Source organism: Budorcas taxicolor, chromosome 15 (assembly GCF_023091745.1).
Source record: "Budorcas taxicolor isolate Tak-1 chromosome 15, Takin1.1, whole genome shotgun sequence".
Lineage (NCBI taxonomy): Eukaryota > Metazoa > Chordata > Mammalia > Artiodactyla > Bovidae > Budorcas > Budorcas taxicolor.
The window spans coordinates 45,424,364-45,449,164 of NC_068924.1; the positions used below are offsets into that span (position 1 = coordinate 45,424,364).

At 39.1% G+C, this 24,801-nt stretch overlaps 3 protein-coding genes across 3 annotated transcripts; all 3 read right to left on the reverse strand.

Moving 5' to 3' along the window:
- Window positions 1-243: 243 nt before the first annotated feature.
- Window positions 244-1,188, reverse strand: LOC128060516 (olfactory receptor 2AG1-like). The gene has a single exon (XM_052652919.1). It carries the CDS (start codon window positions 1,186-1,188, stop codon window positions 244-246), a length of 945 nt encoding a protein of 314 aa, XP_052508879.1.
- An 8,736-nt stretch (window positions 1,189-9,924) lies between these two features.
- On the reverse strand, window positions 9,925-10,857 carry LOC128060515 (olfactory receptor 2AG2-like). The gene has a single exon (XM_052652918.1). It carries the CDS (start codon window positions 10,855-10,857, stop codon window positions 9,925-9,927), a length of 933 nt encoding a protein of 310 aa, XP_052508878.1.
- Window positions 10,858-17,932: 7,075 nt separating this feature from the next.
- LOC128060677 (olfactory receptor 2D3-like) lies at window positions 17,933-18,874 on the reverse strand. Its single transcript, XM_052653053.1, has one exon. It carries the CDS (start codon window positions 18,854-18,856, stop codon window positions 17,933-17,935), a length of 924 nt encoding a protein of 307 aa, XP_052509013.1. The 5' UTR covers window positions 18,857-18,874.
- Between the last annotated feature and the right edge of the window lie 5,927 nt (window positions 18,875-24,801).

Genomic DNA, 24,801 nt, shown 5'->3' on the forward strand with positions numbered 1-24,801 from the left:
AATGTAGTCACAAATCAATTATTCTTTCCAACTAATTGTTTGAACAACCATCTACCTAATAAATAAGAAGCCCAATATGTCTTATGAGGCTACTTCTCTCTACAATTGTCTAAGAATCCAGTCAGATGAGAGCAGCTCTCCTCTGATGTAAGAGGCTATTGGAGTTTGATCAGACTTCTATAAGCTATCATTATCACAGCCACATGATACTTAGTCCCCTACCAAGTCCACTTGGCAACTCTATCAGGAGTGTGTCCACAGCATATATTTTCCCAGGATTCTCCTTAAGGCCCCCATGACATCTTTATTCCTCAGGCTGTAGATGAGGGGGTTCAGGGCTGGGGTGACAATCGTGTAGAAGACAGAGATGATGTTGTCCTGCTTGGGGCTGTGGAGGGAACTGGGCAGAACATACATGAATGTGGCTGCTCCATAGAACATCCCGACCACAGTCAGGTGGGAAGAGCAGGTGACCAGGGCTTTCTGCCTCCCTTCATTTGAGGGCATGTGGAGCACAGTAAGCAGGATTAGTGTGTAGGAGGCAAGGATAGCAACAAGAGGAGGGATCAGGAAGGTCACGCCCATCACATACACCATGAGTTCATATCTGGAAGTATCTGCACAGGCCAACTTCAACAGAGGTGGAATCTCACAGAGCAGGTGGCTGATCTCACGGGCTTTGCAAAAGGGATAGTGCATGGTGTACACAGTATATACAATGGCACTAAGGGATGCCAAAATCCAGGATGTGGCCACCATGAGCCAGCAAACTCTCGGCCTCATGAGGACCATGTAGTTCAGAGGATGACAAATGGCCACATACCTGTCATAGGCCATGAAGGCCAGTAGGAGGTCCTCTGAACCACCCAGGGTCAGTGCCAGAAACATCTGAAGGGCACAGCCCACGAAGGAGATGGTGTTTTCACTGAGCAGAAAATCCATAATGGCCTTGGGAGTGACAACAGATGTGAAGAGGAGGTCCATGAGAGAGAGCTGCCCGAGCAGGAGGTACATGGGCACGTGGAGCCGGGCATCCGTTGTGATGGCCAGGAGCAGAAGGCAATTGCTGGTGAGGGCCAGCATGTACAGGACTGTGATTGTAGCACAGATCAGCTCAGGAGACAAACTGTCATTCAGAATGCCCATCAATATGAAGCCACTTCCCAGGGTGGAGTTCCAGTGCTCCATTCTGTGTTGTTTCTTTAGTTGCCTAGAACCAAGTAGATTCTAGGTGAATTTTTTTTTTAAGATGGTTGCAGCCTTTTGTAACATCAGAGGCCCCATAGAATGCCCAATATGAGTCCAATATGGTGATTCCTTTCTCACTGGTAGCTAATTTTATTTCTTGATCTCTGTTTCTGAATCTTTTAAGTATCTTGAAAAAAACCATCTGAATGGAGAACAAGCATCACATTAAGAGCTAAATATTCAAAGATCACTAGATAAGAATATTATTCAGGACATCAAACCTGAATATGTATCTCCTCAGAAATTCAAATCATCTTTCTCATTATAATATATTGATATCCAGGTATCCATGCTCTTAATAATTCTTATACCTATGCTTTAGGTATAATGTTTGACTGATGATTTAAGTACACAGTCACTGTTCTGTGTACCTATTTTGAATATGAAATACTAAAACAAGAGCATCAGTGTGATATCAATAATGTACCTCATTATTTTTTTCCATATACCGTATGTCCACATTGATTTGCAGCCCTCAAAGCTGTAGACACAGCCTTATTAGAAGAGCTAAAGTGTGTACCTTAGTTCACTGGAACAGCCCTACACTCTCCATGTGCCAAAGAGGGAAGATAATTTAGATTGTCAGAGACTATGGAATAGTGTGCTTGAGGTGATGTTACTTTCAGAACTTAATCTTTAAAATCCATGCCAACATAGCTGTTTCTTTTATAACATATTATAATAAAGGTGACCCTGGGATTACTCAGAAATATGAAAAACATAAGGAATTGATAAGGAAGCTCAGACTGTTTGGGGGAGAAATAGGGAAAGTTGTAGGAGAAAAAAGAGCATGTGTTGTATTTGTAATCAAGCTCATTAACCTTAGCTTCCCTCTCTTTCACCATCTTAGGTCCCCAAACTACAGAGCCAGGGCATCCACACTGCATTGAGGAGCCACAGGGGAGGAAAAAGAGCTCCTCTTCTGGAAGCTGCCACGGGAGTCTGGGACCCATTCCCAGAGAAGCTTTCTAGAACAAGACATGAGATTGACAAAAATCAGTCTCACACATCATGGAAACTGGGCAGATAAATCCAACTTTGAACATATTTTAAAAAGTCTGTAAATGAGGCATATTTCTAAAACTCACTTTCCTCTATTATGTCATATATTTTGACATTTCACTAGTTTCCATTGACTTCTACAGGTTCCACAGAATTTTAATAGTAAAGAGGTACTAAAGCATGTCACAAAACTATCATCTGATCTTAAATGGCCCTTCAGAGGCATATATTATAACATAGCTACAAATATTTTTATCAGATGCCAGCAAAGCCTATGAGGTCTAAAGACAGATCCTGATGCTACCACCCGGAAGCAGATACACTGGTCTGGGATGTAGCATAGAATCTTCCATCAGGCCTCACTGATTCCTCCTCATTTTTAGAAAACAAAGAATAGAGGAGTTTGTGATGAGTTACAGAGCCCAAGCAGAGAACCTGGAAGACAAAGTAGCTGAAGTTCTTAGGATCTGCACTGGGCTCCATTTCTCAAGTCAAAATTCCTCAAGACTGCACCCTTCCCTGGAAGTGAGACAATACTCTTACCTGAGGTGGTTAAGTGCCAGCTGCCTGACCACATGGACAACCCTGGGGATTGTTTGAGGGTCAAGGAAGATGCAGTAGAAAATGAGAAGGAAGATGGGACTTTTCAGCTGTATCCAATAGGTCTGATTTTGCTAAGCGATGTTAAAAGTCTTAGGGGTCTGACCAAGGTCAGTTAGAACTCCTTCTGTTCCTTCAGTTCCTCTACAGGTCTGCTCTGGAAATGCAATACTTGCTGACAGAGCCAACTGAATCCTTCTGACTTGGAGAGCTTCTACGGAACAAGAGGATAGCTTTCTTGTTTTTACACCTGTGGAAAATTAAAAGAAACTGCTTCTGTCACATAGCTCCTCAAGTAAAAGTTTCATCTATCTATTGTGCATTAGTCAGACAGAGTTCATGGGTACTGATGCTCAGACTTTAATTTACTCTTGCTGGGGTCTGGGAGAAAAAATGAGAGCAGTGGGAATCAGGAGAAGTAGATATTAGAAGGGCTGCTCAAAGGAGACCCAGAAATGACTGATCTCATCGTCCCTGGGGCCAACATGAGGCCAGGGCCTGTCCTGGGGGAGGCTGCCCAGTTTCCTCATCCCACGATCCCACTTCCTCTGTTCTACCCCTGTGTTTAGAAGGACTTAGCCTAGCCTCTCAGCTGTAATGGCCTTCCCTGGAAAGGCTGGTCCAGGAAACAGGATGGTAATGAATCCCTTTGGGCCTGTTTCCTGGCCCTGTTTCCTTGTACTCTTCTCTCACTAAATGAGCTTGGAGGCCCTGGGTTTCTATGTCACCTAAGGAAGGCACTGATGGCCCATTTCCAAATTACCGACTGAAATGAACAGGAAGAAAAGACCCTTTTGTGGTCAATCAGTCCTCTGCCCCAGATTTAAGGTGGGTTTTGAGGCATCTATGGGACAGTGCTTCCCACCTCCATCCCCCTGGCCTCACTTATCATCTTCTTAGCCTGGACTATTTAATTCAACATGACTGTGCTCTGTGGAGTCTGTAATTCCAAGTCTTCCCTCCATGACCTTTGGCAATCTGTTTTGTCCTGTACATACGTATGTGTGTTGGTGTTATAACGTATGCCACAAGTGACATTTGAAGAGAAAGTGTGCAACTTCGTAAACATTGAGCAGCCAATAAAAAAAGTTATCCAGACAGTACCGAATATAGAGAATATCAGTGTTAATGAAAATCTTTTAAATTCTCTCAAAGAAATAAGACAGATTTCCCACTGATAAAGACAGAAGATAGTGGAGTTCTCACTGAAGTTATAGGACAAGAGAGAAATATCTTCAGAAGTGCTGAGGGAACATGACTGCCCCCACCGAGAGTTTTCTGCATAGATAAAAAGCATCAGTAGAGAGTGAAAAAAAATTACAAGCAAAACTATAAGGCTTTACCACCAAAGATGCCCGAATATAATAATTTCATCAAGAAGGAAGGTGATGCTTAGGGATGTATATATATTACAGGGAGCAATGATGAACACAGTAATTGGCTCAACAAATGATCTGGCAAGTTTAATTGACAGAATAAATACAATTGTATTTCAAAACTACAACACTAAACTCTTGACAAAAAACAATATGGCAGGGGACTTTTTCTAATGGTACTTAAAGAAGGTTGTAGAAGCAGGGTATTAAAAGCTTCATATCCTCTTATTTACAATTATCTTTTCCTAAATTTTTTTCAGTTTTACTAAGGTACAGTTTCATACAGTTAAATTCACCTTTTGTAGTATATGGTGCTGCAAGTTTTTATAAATGTATATTTGTTGTTCAGTCACTGAGTTGTGTCTGACTCTTTTGCGACCCCATGGACTGCAGCTTGCCAGGTTTCTCTGTCCAGGGGACTTCCCAAGCAAGAATACTAGAGTGGGTTGCCATTTCCTTTTCCAAGGGCTTTTCCTGACCCAGGGATCAACCCACATCTCCTGCACTGGCAGATTCTTTGCCACTGAGGTACCAAGGAAGCCCATATATAGTATACAGCCACCACCAAAATCAAGATATAGAAGTTGTATCAACCTCCCAAATTCTCTGGTGTCCTTTGGTAATTATATCCTGCCCTCCACCAGTCCCCTGCCAACTCTCTGATCTGTTTACCACTGCTACTATTTTTCTTTTTTGCCTTTTCAGCATGTCATATGAATGGTATCAGACACTTTGAGTATAGCTCCTTTCAATTAGCATAATATATTTGAGATTCATCCAAATTCTGCTGATTATTAGAAGCCTGTTCGCACTTATTGCTGAGTAGTGTCCATTTGTATGGATGTATCATAGCTTGCTTATCTATTCATCAAAGACATCTGTGTGTTCTTTCTGATTTTCGTTGTTTGTGTAAAAAGCCATTACAAACATTCAGGTGCAGATTTTCAAGTGAACATAAACTGTTACTCCCTTGGGTAAATATCTTTCAGTGAACTTGGTCAGTTTTTTGGTAAGTGTATTTTTAAGGAATTATCTTCCATAGTGACTGAACCATTTTCATTTCCAATTATATTTTCATTTTGCATTCTATTAAATTACAAAATATAGGCTCTTTAAGTTGTTATTCAAAATGAGGGAATTATTGCCTCAACCCTTAAACCTCACATCTTTCCAATAAGCATTTTAGAAAGTGAAAAAAGGAGTTTTGGGAAATGAGCAGAATTTTTTATGCCTGTAAGAAGGAGTGCAATTCCAGAGAGAAAATCATGTAGGAACACACACACTGAGTATAAGACTAAAAACATTAATTACAATGGAATTCTGTAGAGTTACCAGTGTTGGAAGTGCCTACAAATTGTTCAAAATTTTTCTGAGACATGTAGATTATTTGTTGTATGTTCTGTGGAATGTAGTTTTTAATCTCTAAAACCTTTTTATGATCATTGGTTATCATGGGTAATTAAAGTTCACCTTTACCATTTTATAAAATACACAAACTATATTTTCTTTGTCGGACGATGAATCACAAACCTGTCTTTGCTGACAAGCGCAACTGCAGTACTCCGGGTATGGCATAGAAGGGGACCTGATTACAGTGGCAGGTGTCCTGAATCGTAGGAAAGGGCCTGAAGCTACACGTACAGTTAGGCCCTAAAGCCATAGTTTCTGGTAAGATGACTTGTTCTGAGAAATGGAGTAGGAACTGGAGGGGAGAGTATGACTTCAAAGAAGAGTTCTTTAAGATGGGGGTTACTGGAGCAAGTGCGTAAACTGTAGCAAATATTTCTGTAAAGAGATGCTGCAGAGCAGAAGCAGATGATTCTAATACGTATTTCTTTGAGTAGTAACAGAACTTGGTTCAAGAGAACTTAGTGTAGTGTTTGGTCTCTCACGGGCACTTTTTAAATTTTAACAATGAAAAATAACTCAGCCACTTAAAAAGAGTGAAATTCTGTCATTTGTAGCAACATGGATTGTCCTGGAGAATATGATGGGCTCTTCCAAAGATGAAAACATGATGTGCAGCTATGCTAGTCAAGCTGGTAGTGGAAGATGACGAAGTTCTATACATCTACTCCCCTTTTCCCTGCGATGTATGATGCAAGTCATAAGCAGAGAGTCAAGGTGTGAAGTGGTATTTTTAGGGAATAACAAACAAATTATATTGGGTGAGGCAATAGCATACTACATTCCTGGGAGTTAAGACTGAATACTGCAAAAAGATAGCATTTCCAAATCAATGTATGAGTTAAATACAATTGCAACAATATACCAGTGAGGTTTTTTGGACAGTTAGCAGATGATTCAAAAATTCATCAGGAAGAATAAACTGATGATAAAACCTAAGAAAATTTTGGTGAGGAAAAATGGAAACAGAGATTCTTTATTGACCAATGGAACTAGAGAACAGGAGCAAAAACATTCTCTACTGCTGGACTTACAAGACAGCATATAGTCAAACAATTATAAATACAGTAATAGTAATAATAAACACATACTATGGAAAGGTGATTAAGAATACTAATAAGAAAATCAGCTATTTAGAAACACAAATTAACTTAAAGCTCACCATTCATCATATATCTAAATAAACTGCAGATTAAAAGGTCAAATGTCATTTATGAAATTATTAAGCAAATCTAAAAGAAATTTGAAAATAATTTCTGAACAAAGAATGGGAAATGTAAGGAACTACAAACAGCTACAAATAAAAAAAAACTCATTAGATGAAGCAAAATAAGTAATATAAAAAAATCTGTTACATTTTCATTGATATGTTTAATAAATAAGCAAAGCAAGTTCAAATGATAAGACAGCTCCATAAAGTGTACAATAGACAGGCACTTCCAGCTCAACATTATGACAGAATGGAAAGGGTTTCGAAATTACTTGTTAGCAATCTGTCTGTTTATAACAAGAATTTAAAAGTAGTTTCTTTGCTTACACCCCACTACTTCCACTTCTACAATTTGACCTAACATAAAATATACCCTTATGTAGGAAAATTTAGAGAGACAAAATTAAGTGTAAGGAAATCCCTAAATACATTATAGCAGATTCATATGATGACATTATGTAGTCATCATATTTTTTATGAATATGAAGTTTTTAAAACTTAATTATGAAGTTTTATCAAGAATATTTACTAGTTATTCATGTAATAGTTAGCATGGATTATGGAGAAGGCAGTGGCAACCCACTCCAGTACTCTTGCCTAGAAAATCCCATGGACAGAGGAGCCTGGTAGGCTGCAGTCCATGGGGTCGCGAAGAGTTAGACACAACTGAGTGATTTCACTTTCAATTTTCACTTTTATGCATTGGAGAAGGAAATGGCAACCCACTCCAGTGTTCTTGCCTGAAGAATCCCAGGGACGGGGGAGCCTGGCGGGCTGCCATCTATGGGGTTGCACAGAATCGGACACGACTGAAGCGACTTAGCAGCAGCAACAGCAGCATGGTTTAAGCACTTTGACAAGCTTTGGTCTAAGTGCCTTATCATCTTATTCAAGACTCCCTAAAACATCATGAAATCATCATGAGTTCTATTAATATCACTGTTTTTCAGATGAGCAAACTGAGAAACAAACAGTTTAATTTGGTGTTCAAAGATGCACAGATGATAAAAGGAATCAACACTCTCTCCCTCCCTGCTACTGTCTCTCTTTTCCCCTACGCTATAATGTTCCTTCTTCACAGGAGGAAGTTCACCAAATTTTAAACAACAACAAAGAAATAACAGAACTTTAACCAAAATGTACATAACTATTCAGTAAATTACATATATGAAAAAGCAAAAAATAGAAAATAAGTGATTTTGGCTTCTTTATCAAGTTTCAAGTTTTCGGTTTTTATGATGAACGTGGATTAGTTCCATAGATTATTATAGTTGTATTATCATTTATCTTAATAGATTAAACAATCTAAGATAGTTTTTATAAAGAAAGAATGTTTTTCTGAGTTTTAACAAAGCATTACCTCAAAAATAATCTCAACTATATGAGCCAAGGTGTTTTTGGAGCTTCTCAACTGAACGGATTTTAGTTCCCAGTTTTTGTTATAAATCTTCCCAACACTGATATATTGAATGATAAAAATAAAGCATATCTAAACTAATAGATATGCTTCCCTGGTAGCTGAGATAGTAAAGAATTTGCCTGCCAACATGGGAGACCTGGGTTCAATCCCTGGGTTGGGAAGATCTGCTGAAGAAGGGAATGGCAACCCACTCCAGTATTCTTGCTTGGAGAATTCCATGGACAGAGAAACCTGGAGGGCTACAGTCCATGGGATCACAGAGTCAGACACGACTGAGTGACTAAATTTTGTTCTAAGCTAATAGAAAGTGAATTATATTTGGTAGTCTTCCTTTCCTGTGAACATAGAGATATAAATATACTTACCATGCAATTATTTTGATGTTTCAAAACAGGTCTATATGTATGTAAATTATATATTTTAAAAAAAAATCAAGCAAATACACATCACATCACTCTCACTGCTATTGTATCTCCAGTCCTCACTGGAAATCTGAGAATTTCCACATTCTATTTTATTCATTTCTATAATTTTAATTTCAGGCAGTATAAAAATGTCCCATTTAGCTTTTTTTAATCTTAACGTAAGGGCTTCTCTTGGTGGCTCTGATGGTATAGAATCCGTCTGCAATGTGAGAGACTCAGGTTCGATCCCTGGGTCAGGAAGATCCCCAGGAGAAGGGAATGGCAACGCACTCCAGTATTCTTGCCTGGTGAATCCCATTGACAGAGGAGCCTGGTGGGCTACAGTCCATGTGATTGCAAAGAGTCAGACATGACAGAGTGACTAACAATTTCTCTTTAACACGTTCAACATAAGTATTTGTACAAATACAGTCACAAATTGATTATTCTTTCCAACTAATTGCTTGAACAACCATCTACCTAACAAGACAAGAAGCCCAAGATATCTTCTGAAGATATTTCTCTCTACAACTAAGAATCCAGTTCAAATGAAAGCAGTCCTCCTCTGATTTTAAGAGGCTGTGGGAGTTTGCTCAGCCTGTTATTAGCTATATCATTATCACTGCTATATGACATTGAAATTGAAACTTAGTTTATCACATCTGCAGCCATGAAATTAAAAGACGATTGCTCTTTGGAAGAAAAGCTAAGACAAACCTAGACAGCATTTAAAAAGGAGAGACATTGCTTTGCCCACAAAGGTCTGTCTAGTCAATCTATGGATTTTCCAGTGGTCATGTATGGATGTGAGAGTTGAACCATTAAGAAGGCTGAGCACTGAAGAACTGATGCTTTTGAACTGTGGTGTTGGAGAAGACTCTTGAGAGACCCTTGGATTGCAAGGAGATCCAACCAGTCCATCCTAAAGAAAATCAGTCTTGAATATTCATTGGAAGGATTTATCCTGAAGTTGAACCTCCAGTTCTTTGGCCACCTGATGCGAAGAGCCGACTCATTAGAAAAGACCCTGATGCTGGGAAAGATTGAAGGCGGGAGGAGAAGGGGACGACAGAGGACAAGATGGTTGGATGGCATCACTTACTCAAACGACATGAGTTTGAGCAAGCTCCGGGAGAAATGGCGAAGGACAGGAAAGCCTGGAGTGCTGCAGTCCATGGGCTCACAAAAAGTCAGACATCAGTGAGTGACTGAACAACAACTACCACATCTACTTGGTAACTGTGTCAGGAGATGTGCCTATAGTATGTGTTTTCCCAGGACCCTCCTCAAAGCCCCCATCACCTCTTTATTCTTCAGGCTGTAGATGAGGGGGTTCAGGGCTGGGGTGACAATCGTGTAGAAGACAGAGATGATGTTGTCTTGCTTGGGGCTGTGGAGGGAACTGGGCAGAACATACATGAATGTGGCCGCTCCATAGAACATCCCGACCACAGTCAGGTGGGAAGAGCAGGTGACCAGGGCTTTCCGCCTCCCTTCATTTGAGGGCATGTGGAGCACAGTAAGCAGGATTAGTGTGTAGGAGGAAACAATGGCAGAAAGGGGGAGCAAGAGGAAAGTCACACCTGTCACATACACCATGAGTTCATACCTGGAAGTATCTGCACAGGCCAACTTCAACAGAGGTGGAATCTCACAGAGCAGGTGGCTGATCTCCTGGGACATGCAGAAAGGGAAGTGCATGGTGTACAAGGTATGTCCTAGAGCACTCAGGGAAGCCAGGACCCAGGATGTGGTCACCATGAGCCAGCAAACTCTCGGCCTCATGAGGACCATGTAGTTCAGAGGATGACAAATGGCCACATACCTGTCATAGGCCATGAAGGCCAGTAGGAGGTCCTCTGCACCACCCAGGGTCAGTGCCAGGAACATCTGAAGGGCACAACCCACGAAGGAGATGGTGTTTTCACTGAGCAGATAATCCACGAAGGCCTTGGGAGTGACAACAGATGTGAAGAGGAGGTCCATGAGAGAGAGCTGCCCAAGCAGGAGGTACATGGGCACATGGAGCCGGGCATCCGTTGTGATGGCCAGGAGCAGAAAGCCATTGCTGGTGAGGGCCAGCATGTACAGGACTGTGACTGTAGCACAGATCAGCTCAGGAGACAAACTGTCATTCAGAATCCCCATCAATATGAAGCCACTTCCCAGAGTGAAGTTCCAGTGCTCCATTCTGTGTTGTTTCTTTAGTTATGTAGAACCAGAGGGTCTTGACGAAAGTCTTTCTAAGGGAGATTACCCTAGTTTTGTATTGTCTCACATCACTATGGAATTACCAATAAGAATTCCATGAGACGATATCTTTTCCTCTTGGTAGCTAGGTTTGCCTTCTGGCTTCTGAATTTATGAATCTTTTCATTAAATTATTAAAAGTATCATATAAATTAGAAATAAGCATTTTGGTCATAGTCTGTCATCTTTAAATAAGATAATCAAGAGAATGAAGCCAAGCAAATATCTTTGTAAATAGATAAAATCATAGCTATCGTCCCAACAAAAAAATTACTCTGCACATTGGCTTTTAATTCAGTTGCTTTTCTGCTTTAAATTTCCTTGGGATTCCAATTCTGTGTTTTCTGCTCCCCTAGACATGACATCTGGCTTCATTTTCCAGTCTCATTGTTCTGAACAGTTTTCTCAACAGGGAACCTGTTGGCTCTTGGACCACTTGGTCTCTTGTGTTCTTGAACTGTCCTCACATCCTTGATGAGCATACTGCTACTTTATAGAAGGGAAGAGGAATTCTGTGCATGACTGAATCACTGGGATAGTATAGATTTTGGAGGTACATATTCAGGAACAGTACAAAAGATGTTCACCTATTTTCAGGTAATGGTAAGATGTTTGCTCAGGAGGAATGAGGATAGAAATGAAGGTGATGCATGAGATTTGAAAAGATATGGCAAGGTATTTGTGTTTAGGGTACATGATAGAAGGGGTGAGTTATAAAAGAGGGGGCTTTATAGAAAAGGTCCAAAGCCATCCCATCACTTGAAAGTCAAAATAAGATCCTGAACAAAAAAAGAGATCCTCTATCTCATAGTATTAGCTGTATGAGGAAAGATGCTGGTTCTGCTGAGCCCTGAATCTCTGTGGAAGTACTGGTGGAAAGATTTGACCAGGAGACCAAGTGGTGTGTGGAACAGTGTTACTTCATTTCCGCTACATGGATGCAGATTTTTCATAGTTGGATGGAGGACTCAGGAGGCACTCTGGAAAAGAAGAGAATAATCCACCAAATGTTTCCTCTTTCCTTTGTATCATCTGCTCTTACCCCTCTCTCTTCAGTTTATGTCACCAACGTTGTCAACTTAGGGTTGGGACCTTTCAGTAGTTGGATGATAAAATCCTAAAATTGGAAGGCTTTTCCAATTGATCTAGTTCCTTTCATTCACTCCATAAATATTTACTAAGCACTTATAATACACCAGGCACTATATCTGATGCTAGGGAAATTGCATGGATGTGAAAAGCCCATTACATAAACACCTACACACATCTACTGGCAATGAAATACGAAGGAAAGTGTAACATACTATGAGTCTATCTAAGTGAATATCAGGGAAGGAAACTTTACATAATCACTTAAATGTTACTTATACAAGCACAGGCTGCAGATGAATATAAGGCGGCTAAGGAAAAAAGGGTCAGAGTGCAATAACAGAGAGAGGAGATAGCACTATAAAGGTCAGGACATTGAAGCAGTATAAGTGCAAGTATCCTCCTTGCACTTACGCCACAGTGAAGTCCAGGCAAGAAGTCAACCAGAAAATCATCTTGTTGTAAAACTGTTTCATCATTCTTTGGGGCCTGAGATCTTTCTCTGGTCTCACAAAACCAGGTATATACGTTGAAACTAAGAAATAGTGACTGGAATAACTTCTTTGCCCATTGGCAGCGACAAAAACACAAATCCAAAGACAATTCTTAGTACTGTTCCTAGAATATATATGACTTTTTTCCTTGAATTAAAAAGGTGAATGGATATATTAATAAAGGGAAGAAGATAATTAACTGGTTATATTTATCCAGATTTATGCTCCAGGAATTTGGACAGGACTTAAAAGAAAATTTGGACAGGACTTCCCTGGTGGCTCAGATGGTAAAGCGTCTGCCTACAGTGCAGGAGACCTGGGTTCGATCCCTGGGTCAGGAAGATCCTCTGGAGAAGGAAATGGCAACCCACTCCAGTACTCTTGCCTGGAAAATCCCATGGACAGAGGAGCGTAGTAGGCTACAGTCCATGGGGTCGCAAAGAGTCGGACACGACTGAGTGACTTCACTTAAAAGAAAAAGTAGAACTTAAAGTGGTGATACTTAGGACTCAAGATCTTTTCTATCTGCCTTCCTCCCCTTGATTCAGAGCCCTGCTCTCCCTCCTTCCATTCTCTAGTTTGTCTCCACTATGGTCATCTGAGGATAAATGCCAGAAAACATATAGGGTGCCTACACAGGATGAGCCCCCTTTCTGGAAAACTGCTGATGATGGGTGAATACCTCAGACCAAGGGAAGAGAATAGAAAACGAGATTAACAGAGAGGCATTGTTGTACTTTACAGGAAATGGTCAGACAAAGCCAATGAAGAAGTTGGAGTCAAAAATTTGGAATCACATCTTTATGTTATTACTCTGTATCACTATTAGCATACTTTAAAATATTCATTGACTTCAATTAGCTTTTTCTGTAGCACTGGACTTTAATATCAAGCAGGCATATATGGAACAGGCATTTCAACTGATTTTAGATTATCCTCTTTTGAGATCCCAGTCTTTTATGGGTACACATCAGATCATCTGAGGCCAGGATAATCTAGGTCTAGAGACAATACTGAGACTTTTACCAGGATGCCAGCATCAAGAAGTATAGGAACCCAGGTCTTGCCAGTGGAACAGAACAATTGTGGGTATATGTAAGGGTACCTAAAGTATAGAATGGAATGGATGAGTTATAATGGCTGAGGGACTGAGAATCTAAGAAGCAGAGCAGTGAGGTCTTGATCATATATCTCAAGACTTCCAGATTCCACTTAATTTTCTTGAAACAAAGAAAGAGCCCTTACCTCAGATGGGGAGGGGTTCAGCTGCCTGCGTTCACTTACTGCCCTGTGATTCATTTGAGGGATGAAGATGTTCAAGAAGATGAAGAAAGAGGTGATGGTTCTTCTGGCAGGGGAGGATGTAGGCATGTATACAGCTGTGACTGAATTCAGAGGTCAAAGACACCTCCAGTCACATTGTCAGTCCTCTCTGGAGGTGGAAGTGGATGCCAATGAGCAGATGAGAACCTAGGCAGGATTCTGGGGAAACAAGGAGCTAAATCTCTAGGCACAAGCTAAATTCTCCTTGTGAGAAAACCTTCAGAGCCTTGGCATCATTCTAACTGAATTCTTGAGCCCAGGTACTCAGATTTTCAGGTATTCCTATCTTATTGGGAGCCATGAAAAAAGATGAGAAGGAATTTGACTTAAAAGGTATAAAAGGAGCTGCCCAATGGAGATTCTATACACCAGCCTCACTGTCCCTGGGGCGACAGTGAGCTGGGGCCCTGTCCTGGGGGAAGCATCATGGTCTCATCCCTTCAGCTGACATGACCTCCCCTGAAAATCCTGCTCCAGGAAACAAAATTTTAATGAATCTCCCAGGCATGTCTCCTGGCCTCCAACTCCAGCAAACTTTACCCACTAAATGAGCTCTGAGGCCTGAGGGCTATGCTGCCCTCACATGGATTTACCAAGGCCATTTCCAAAAAGTCCTACTAAATAGACAGCATCAGTGAATGACCTAAGAAGCAAGGGCCCCTGGTTAGCTCTCTTTCCAAATTACTAAGTGTATCTTGTGGGTTCTGTAAATGCTGCCACTCCCCGTCTCCCAATTTGTGCCTCTAACCTGGGCCATTATCAGCCAGAGAGAAATGAATTTTGCAGTGCTTCTGTTCATATCAGGCCTTCCTTCCTTGAGCTTTAATTAGCATCAAAGCACTGATTTATTGGATCTGTCTACACTTTTATGTTTCTTGTTTCCCCCTTTTTCTTTCATTAATTCATGAGCACACATGTGTGCATGTTCCTACGCTCAGTTCAAGTGGACTCAGCTGCTTCAAGATAATGAATGATACAGCACCTGCCTCTATCCATCACTGCTGCAGTTCAGGCCATTCCCTCACCCAATTTTTTGCTAGGTTCTCCTCATTCTTTAGTCTCTCTTTAATCACTTATTTTTCCAAAAAATTCTGAAAAATTCTCCGCTGCTGAAGTTATATCTTTTTTCTTTCAATTTTAAGCAAATGAAAAATACATTTTTAATGTTCTGATTATAAAAAGAATATGCTCAAGAAAATTATTGCAGAAGTACAACAAAAGAAATAAAATACAAGATTTTTTATTTTTCTCATAAAAAGAACATACCCAAAAGAAGGTTTTACACATGTGAAATGTAAGAGCACATTATTCACAATTAAAAAAACAACAAACTGGGAACAAGCTTTATGTCCATCAACAGTGGAATAGATAAATATCCACACAAGAGTATCATGCAGCAATCAAAACAAAGGAACCAGAAGGACATACAACCAAACAAATAACTCAGCAATTTAATATTCAGTGAAAAAAAGAGCCCTAAGGATTATGTAGCATAGTACTTCATTTATAAGGTTAAAAACTCAGATAAATTTTTTTTTAATTGGTGGATAATTGTTTTACTATGTTGTATCAGTTTCTGCTGTACAACAATGGGAATTAGTCATAATTATACACATATGAGCCTCCCTCCATGCTCTCATCCCACCCCTCTAGGTCATCACCAAGCATCAGGCTGGGCTCCCTGTGTTACACAGTGGCTTCCCACTAGTTGTCTGTTTCCCACACGATAGTATATATATGTCAATACTACTTTCTTAATTAGTCCCACCCTTTCCTTACCCCACTGTGTCCGCAATTTGCATGTCTGTGTCCCGTTTTTGCAAATAGGGATTTTTTAAATAAAAAGTATGGAACACTTTTATAAGGAATAGGAATAACTTTGATAAGGTTAAAAACTCAGATCAAATCTTTTTAGAGGAATATTTGTGGATTCAGTAAAACTGTATAAAATAGAGCAAAAGAGAATGATGGACGTAGGATCAGGAATAACCAGTTACTACACTGAAGGGAATCAGAGAGAAGGATAATGTATTGAATAATTATTCAATATTAATACTTATTTAATTTTCTGAATTATACTATTATTAATTATTTGTGACTTAGTCATATTATATTAGAACTGGAAAGGAATTGAAATATTATATAATTTAATCCCATATTGATTTTATAAGTGAGGATTCTTGTTGCCAACAACAAAAGATAAAAAATGAATAACAAAACCACTGCCTGCAGGCACCTATCCAATATCTTTTCTTCTTTGATGGGCAATCTTTAAGTTCTAATTCTTTTTGACTATCCTTTTGCATTGTCACTACTGAGTACCTCTCATTTCTTAAATCTTTTCCTCCTTATATTTATGACAAATCATATGGCCAGATTCCCTTTACAGATCTTAGATTTTTATTAATTTTGTCATTCCATCTTTCAAGTTGGTTTTAATCAGGATGTTTCCAAATGAATAAAGATAATTTCAGGGATAGAAGTCCCATAAACATAATAACAAGCAATAATGGAGACAGAAAGTGACTGAAAGGCATGTTGTCTTAGACTGTATGTTTCGTGAAGGCCCCTAGAGAGCTGACAGTTTTGTTGAGAATGAACTGTCAATGTTGAGTACAAGTTAAGTGCACCAAGGCTGATTAGCAGAACATTTCAGATGCAAGGAATATCCATTGCTAATGATTAGAGGTTGAATGCACTTTTCATTTTTGAGGAAGAAAAGGAAAGTCATTGTGGCTAGAATATAATGAATATAGGCCTCCCAGACATTTTAATAAAAAAGCTCAGTGTGAGTTAACTAAGAAAATTACAGAGATTAAAACATTAGTTAGATAATATAATAAATAAAATTTCTTTAGACTCTGAAATTAAAAAAAATTTTTTTGCTTTGTTTTAATTGTGATCCTGTGTTCATGCAGCTTCTCTTGTTGCTCAGCAGGTAAAGAATCCGCCTGCAATGCAGGAGACCCAGGTTCAATCCCTGGGTTGGGAAGATCCCCTGGAGAAGGCAATGACTACCCAGCCCAGTATTCCGGCCTGGAGAATTCCTTGACCTGTATAGTCCATGGGGTCGCAAAGAATTGGACATGATTGAGTGACTTTCATTTACTTAAAGCTCATGCAAATTGCCAAGTTTAGTTTTTCATTTAATCATTGTCTTTCTTCTAAAAGGAAGGCATGACCACACACAGTTTTCCATAGTGGCTGCACCAATTTACATCCCCATCAACAATGTAGGAGGATTCCTTTTTCTCCACACCACCTCCAGGATTTGTTATTTGTAGACTTTTTAATAATGGCCATTTTGACCAGTGTGAAGTGACTTCTCATAGTTTTGATTTGCATTTTGCAAATAACTAGCAGTGTTGGGTATCTTTTTAGGTGACAGTTGACCAACTGACTGGTGGCACTAGTGGTAAAGAATCCACCTGCCAGTGCAGGAGATGCAAGAGACGCAGGTTCAGTCCCCGGGTCAAGAAGATCCCCTGGAGTAGGAAATGGCAACCCACTCCAGTATTCTCACTTGGAAAATTCCATGAACAGAGGAGCCTGGTGGGCTACAATCCATAGGGTTGTGCTCAGTTGGACACGACTGAACACACACACACACACAGTGACAGTGACTGTCTTCTTTGGAGGAATGTCTGTTTCGGTCTTCTGCTCATTTTTTGATTGGGTTGTTTTTTTGTTATTGAGTTGGATGAGCTGTTTGTGTTTTGGAAATTAAGTTCTTGGTTCCATCATTTGCAAATATTTTTCCCAGTCCATAGGTTTTCATTTTGTTCGTGGTTTCCTCTGCTGTGCAAAAGTTTGTAAAATATTCCTTCTTTATTTAGCTTTTGAAAGAGTTACCTCTTAAAAGAATTATATTTGTGTTATCTTGTGAATTTCAAGTTTTTTAAGAAAGGCATTAAGTTACTCATATTTTGAGGTTCTGGGCACAGTGTTTTCATAGGGTAGGCATTCAGTGAATATTTGTAGAGAAGAAAATCAACTGAGGTAAACAAGGCAAGGAAAGAAAAGAATGAAGCTAGTAGAGCTATTGTTGTCTATCAAAGTAGTCAAAGTAATTTTTTAAAATGTCAATAATCATTGCCTCTGAATGTTGACTATCTTCCAGCCAGTTTTCTCAGAGCTCCCTTCACGTCTTTGTTCCTCAGGCTGTAAATTATAGGGTTCAACACTGAAGTCATAACTGAATAGAACAAAGATATGACCTTATCCCTTTCATTCATTGACTTGGAATTGGGTCTCATGTAGGCAAATATTCCAGAGCCATAGTAGAGAACCACAACAGTGAGATGGGAGCTACAGGTAGAGAACACCTTGAGCCTCCCCTCCCCTGACTGCATCCAAATCACAGTGGAGATAATATGCCAATAAGAGACCAGGATGAGAGAGACAGGAGCTAGGAGAACAATCACACCCATTGAAAAGAGGGCCATTTCAGCATTGTAGGTGTCTGCAGAAGCCAGCTTCAGGAGTGCAGGAGGTTCACAAAAATAGTGATTAATTATGTTCTGTCCCTGGTAGGGGAGACAGAGTGTAAACGCACTGTCCACTGAACATACAAATGCCCCACTTATCCAGGACACTATGGCCAGCTGGACACAAACCCTGTGGGTCATGAGAGTAGAATAGTGTAGGGGCCTGCAGACTGCCACATAACGGTCATAGGACATCATCGCCAGAAGAGCACACTCTGTACACCCTGCTAGGAGGAAGACAACTATCTGTAGTGAGCACCCAGCAAAGGAAATGGTTTTCTTTTTCACAAGGAAGTGGACCAACATCTGGGGAACGATGCTTGTAGAGAAACAAAGATCAACAAAGGACAAGTTTTTGAGGAAAAAGTACATGGGAGTGTGAAGTCGAGGGTCAGTTTGGATAAGGATTATTATGAGCAGGTTTCCAAAAACAGAGAGAAGGTAAATGATCAGGAAAACGCAGAACAACAAGATTTGGATCTTTGGATCCTGTGAAAGTCCCAGCAAGGTAAATTGAAGCACAAAAGTTTGGTTTCCTTCTCCCATTGATGTTTGTCCCTGTTTACCTGTCATCAGAAGGAGAGTAGATGCATTCTGAATGTTTGATTTCACAAGCTTTATAAACAAGTGCAATGTTAACAAGTGTACCTTGGGGACTATTTGCTTCCAGCTGCTTCCTACAATGTGCCAGTTAGCATTAGAATGCATATTGTCATTTCCACCAATTTATATAGCTTTTTAAACCCAGTTTTCCTTGCTTGATCCACTTGGCAGTCTGAGTATAACAGTCTATACAGTTTCCTGACAACAAGGTAATTTACATATTGCTAAATTACTGTGAAAAGATGTTACAGGTATTGTCTTTGTTTTGATTTCATTTTTTCACCTCAAGAAATATTTTGTACTTGTGAGAATCAGCAGTCTAAGAATGAGGTGAACTTATTTTGTCAATAAAAACCACTCACTTTTTATATTTCAAAATTAAAAAAATTGGGGTCAATGTCAAATTTGTCCATAATACTCCCAAAACATGGCTTGGGAGTTCAAACAGATAAATCATTGTTATTAATTCTTGCATTTTTCCATTGTGTTTTTACAAAGAGGCTTAAGTAACAATCCAAACAGGACAAGGAAGAAAAGAGGAAGTTATGACCGTGGGCTATAATCCTGACCCTTGTACAAACATTTCACATGATATAGAGGAATTTCTGAAAGGAATATTACACAGCCCTGACACACAACTTCAGCTCACCTCAGATCTCAGGTTTAGCCATGGTGGACAGTTCTGACTCCCCAGGCACCACAGGCAATTTACCTCAGGGACCCCTCTGCTGTCTTTCAGCATTCTGCCCACAGTGTTCAAAGCACGGGCAAGTTAGTATCCCAGAGGCAACCTTTAACCAATGGGCAAAGGGAATTGATGAATAAATGCATCAGACATTTCTGGGAGGCAGCCTGTATGCTTCTCAGAAGTTGAGCTCTATATAGTTAAGCCCCCATTGTTTATTACTCCTACTGTTATTATTATTTCCCCTAAAGAGCTTTTTTTTAGAGTTTTTTTCCTAATCACCATCCCTTATGAAAGCATCCCTGGGATCAGTTTTCAAATAAACTGTCTGTACCCATGCTCTTTTCTCAGGCTCTGCTTTCAAGGACTTAAACTAAGAGAGAAAATACAGAACGTAATGGAAGCCTAATGAAGGCAATATGGATAGGCTGCCTTCTGCAGCCAGGGAGTCCCAGCTGTGCCTGCCGATAGTAAATAACACTTCTTGGGTTACACATCAAGGTCAGTTTGAGTCTGGTGTCACTGGTGACCATACAATTACCATAAATTTACCTTTAACACTAAGATTACTGGATTAGACTTGTAATTTAGAAGATTTTGTGAGAGATATAGGAGCCTAACTATTGTGTCAAGGATCTTGTATGCTGGGTACTAGAGCATGCTTTCGAGTTGCGGTGCTGGAGAAACTCTTGAGAGTCCCTTGGACTGCAAAATCAAACCAGTCAATCCTAAAGGGAATCAACCCTAAATATTCATTGGAAGGACTGATGCTGAAGCTGAAGTTCCAATACTTTGGCCACCAGATGCAAAGAGCTGATTCATTGGAAAAGACCCTGATGCTGGAAAAGATTGAGAGCAAGAGGAGACGGTGGCAACAGAGGATGAGATGGCCGGATGGCATCACTGACTCAATGGATATGAGTTTGAGCAAACTCCAGGAGACAGTGAAGGACAAGGAAGCCTGGCATGCTGCAGTCCATGGGATCACAAAGAGTAGGACTTGACTTAGTGACTGAACAAAAGAGCATGCTACTACTAACACTACTAATACTAATGAAAAAAAAATGGTAACTTATAGATTTAAATTACTGAAAATCCATTTTAGGGCTGGCTTCAGGTGACGTTCTATCCAAACCCTCAACATGTTCCCTGATAGTCTTCCATATAGTCCTTATCCAAACTATAAGGGATGCACAATTTCTTGCTCTCATCGAATCATAAAAATAAAGTTTCTTTGCAACAGCTTTCTCATCAAAGGCACTAAGATAAAGTCTGATGTGGAATAAAGTCAGATTCCCTGCAAAAATATGTATCCTCAAAAGAAATGAGGAAATTTTGAGCAAAGAAAAAGGGATATTAAAAAGATAACCAACAAATATCCAATTCACCTATATATTCTCCATTTTAGTTTATAATATATGCCAGACTCTAATGCAAAAAAATCTGATAAATAGAACACAAACAGTGACAAAAAAATAATGGAAGAGAAAGTACAAATAATTCTTTTTTGGTCTTGGAATGAGAAAAACAAATTATGATACCAAAACCATTAGCCATGAAGAAATAGGCAACTGATCACGTTTGTTGCCTTATTTATTTAACAGGTAATTATCAAGTGTCACTTTCTAAAATCAGATTTCCCCAGAAATCAACATTACTTTTAAAGAATCATTAACAAAGGCAAGAAGTTTCTTTTTTGTCTTTTGGAAGTAACAATACAATTTGAATTTCTTATCTTATATTTGATTTTGGTTTTGCCTTCATTTATTATAGCCAAATATGTTAAAACATCTTTTATATTACAATGCACACAGACTCAGATACACAAACAGGCTTTCTTTGGTTCTATTGTCCTTTCTAGCCATTGCCTTATTTTTCTCTTCATTTTGCTGCCAAACTTTCCAATCATTCTCTTTCATTGCCAAATATATTCATGACTGAAAGTTCCCATCCATTTTTCCTTTTTAATCATTTTCAATATAATTCCTACTTCTGTGATTCTACTGAAAAACTGCTATTCCAAACTCCCATAATTTGCTACTCAACCCTTTTGGGTGCATTCTTCATTTCTCTGTTTTTGGCACTGTTTGGCGCTCTTCCTCCTTGAAACTCTTTTCCATTGGGTTCTGTTAAATCTATATGTAATTTCCTGAATCTGAAGTCTGTATTAATTTGATTTTGTCTCATATATATATCAGCTGTTAAGTTGAAGAAAAAGCACAACAAATGCTGAAGTTTCTTATTACAGCCAATGCCTCCACAAATCTTGGTCTCTTTTCTTTACTTTTTCCTGTGTCTTTCCAATACTCCCATCATAGCTAGGGAAATGTTATTCCTCTCAAGGTCTCTGCCCTAATCCAACTAAGGTCAACCTCACCACTTAGGATTTTCTCTCTGACTGTATAACAGAGAAATTGAAATGTCAACATAAGTAGGTTCAACTGCTCACCTCTTCACATCCTTATATCCATGTAATAATCCACCCTTTTCTCTCAGCAGAAGAGTTGTCTTAGCTATAATAAAGGGATTCCCTTGTGCTTATAACATCAAATATTTCTTCTCTGGCTATTTTTCCAACATAACCTCTTTTTTTCCCTTTTACTTTCCCCATCTTTTGTGCTACTGGTTTCTCCATCTAACAAAGTAATTTTATCTCCTGACTCTCCTCTCTAAACTTCTTGAGATAATATTTTTAATCTCTCCAACAAATCTATTTTGCACAATTCAAAGAGACCTTTCAATGCTCAAATATATTAACTGTGCTTTTGATTAGCTTGCGTGATCGCTCAGTCATATGTACAACTATGGATACTTTTGAAGCCGTATTCTCCCTTGCCTTCTCTTAGACCTTTTTTCTCCCAATGACACCTCCTTTTCTTTTCCTTATCATACTTTTCTTTTGCCCATCATTTAGTATCGGCATTTTCCTCTTTTCTTCACTTTCTGAGCCTATACACTCTCTGCAAGATCTCACCTACTCTTCTGACTTCAGCTATCATTTAACTGTTGATGGCTTCTAAATCTCTATAAGCAACTGAGTCATTTTCTTTCAAAGTTCTGATTCAAATATGAAACTTCCTACTGAACCTCACCGACAATTTCCTGTTATATATAATAGAAGCAATAATAGCAATCGTAATGATTATCATTATGATGTTACAGTGATGGAATAAGTCTTGTGGACAGACAACTTGATTTGGATCTGAGCTCTATAGATCATATTGAGCAAGCTTTTTATGCCACATAAGCTTTAGTTTCTGCATCTACAAGATAAGGATATTAGTATCTATTACAGGAATTAAATTAAATTATTTATAAATACACAGTTATTGTTTGGTGTACATTATAGTTTAATTATCTAGAATAATAGTAAATATTCATGACAATGCACAAATATGGACCAATTACTTCACATGCATTTTCTCGTTTAACCTTTAATTTAAGATAGCCAAATTTGAAACTATGATCTTCCTTTTTCTTCCATAAATACTCCTTTCCTTCCCTTACATTGGCACAACTACTAAGACAGATTTTCAGATTGAAAATTGGAGTTATTTTCTCTTCCTTTTTTCCCTTTCCATCAATTGGACAATTTAAATAGTCACTGATTTTATTCCAGGATATCCCAAATCTCTCTCCTCCTCTCAATTGCTGCTATCACCAACCAATTTTCTTACCTCATAATTTCTACTTATTATATCTCTATGACTTCTCTGCCTCTTTTATTGCTCTTTCAAATAATAGACTTACCTTCAGAAAATTCTAACTCTATCATTTTCAACTTCCCAGTAAACCAATTCAATAATTCTTCATTGTTTATAGACTTAAATCCAATGTATAATCAGGTTGTAGAGCATCTCTGCTTGCCTGGGAAATGTGTGCAAGGTCATCTCTCCTTGCTTGCTAACTCTTACCCATGACATCCATACCTAAAAGTACATGAACCTCTGCCTTTGCCTGCACCCTTTCCTCTACGGAACTTTACTTCTTGCTTGAGCAAGGAGATAAACTCCTCATCATTCTTCATTATCCTCCTCTAATAGCTTCACCCAAGCTTCATGCACTCTGTTAAGCTGAGTTGCTATTTTCCATTTTTCTGCTTCTCTAGGTTTTATCCCGACAAGTATTAATACATCTTTTCTATCACATAATGTATACTTGCTTGCAAGTCACTCTGTTTTTTTCTATTTTGAAGAGAAATACCATCAGCTATTTTATCCCCACTGCTTGACACTGCTTGATATTTTTCAATAAATATCTGTTGGATAAATCAAGATGTGCATGTTTATCCCATGTGCATATTATTACATATACAAATTTACATATATTTACACTCATATACCTAAACATGACTACTCACACAACTAGGAACAACAAAATGAATTAATATCTATTAGCACTGGTACCCACAGAAATGACCAGCAAGAAAAAAAAAAAAGGCATGCTCACCTGGGCTTGGGAGTAGGTAAAGTTGCAAAAACAATAGATTTTTCTTCCATCCTTGAGTTCAAGAAGAAGCAAATATTATAAACTGGACAAACCCTTTACCTTCCATATGAGTTGTGACAGAGATGCTAGAGCAAGGTTTCGGGTCTTGTGGTAGCAAAAGTCCTCAAGTAGCTGTTGTATTCATCTCCAGATCCAAGAACTTTCAAAATTTAAATAAAAAAACAGGTTTCTTATAACTTTATACCTGCGGTAATAGGAAAAGTACAAGGGGATGAGAACACAGAGTCAGCCAAGGACAAGGGGTATGTGGCAGGCTCCAGCTGTCGGAAGATAAGGTCATTGTGGAAGATTATCATCCTACAGATTTCAGAGTAAAATCCTAAATTTTTTTTTCAGTGTAGAATCTGATCCCTGCAGGCATCTTGGAACAGGATTTCTATGCTGCATTTTATGTAAGGAGAGTTAAAGAGAAGCCCTCCACGAAAAGAAGAAAAAGAGAAAGAGACAAAGGAAGAAAGGAAGTGAGGAAGGAAGGGAAGGAGAAAGAAAGGTAGGTGGCACTGAAGAGAAAAAGCCAAGTGTCTCCAAACCACAAAAATGTCTAAGGAGAGGCAGCCTCCTTGACACATTCCGTACTCTCACCTGCTGGGCTGAGCATAAAGCAATGGAGTCAGTGGAGAGGGCGTCAAGGGCTGAATACAGGGCAGTGAAACCTGCCGTTTGAAGATCAAAATCCCATTTGGCATTTCTCACT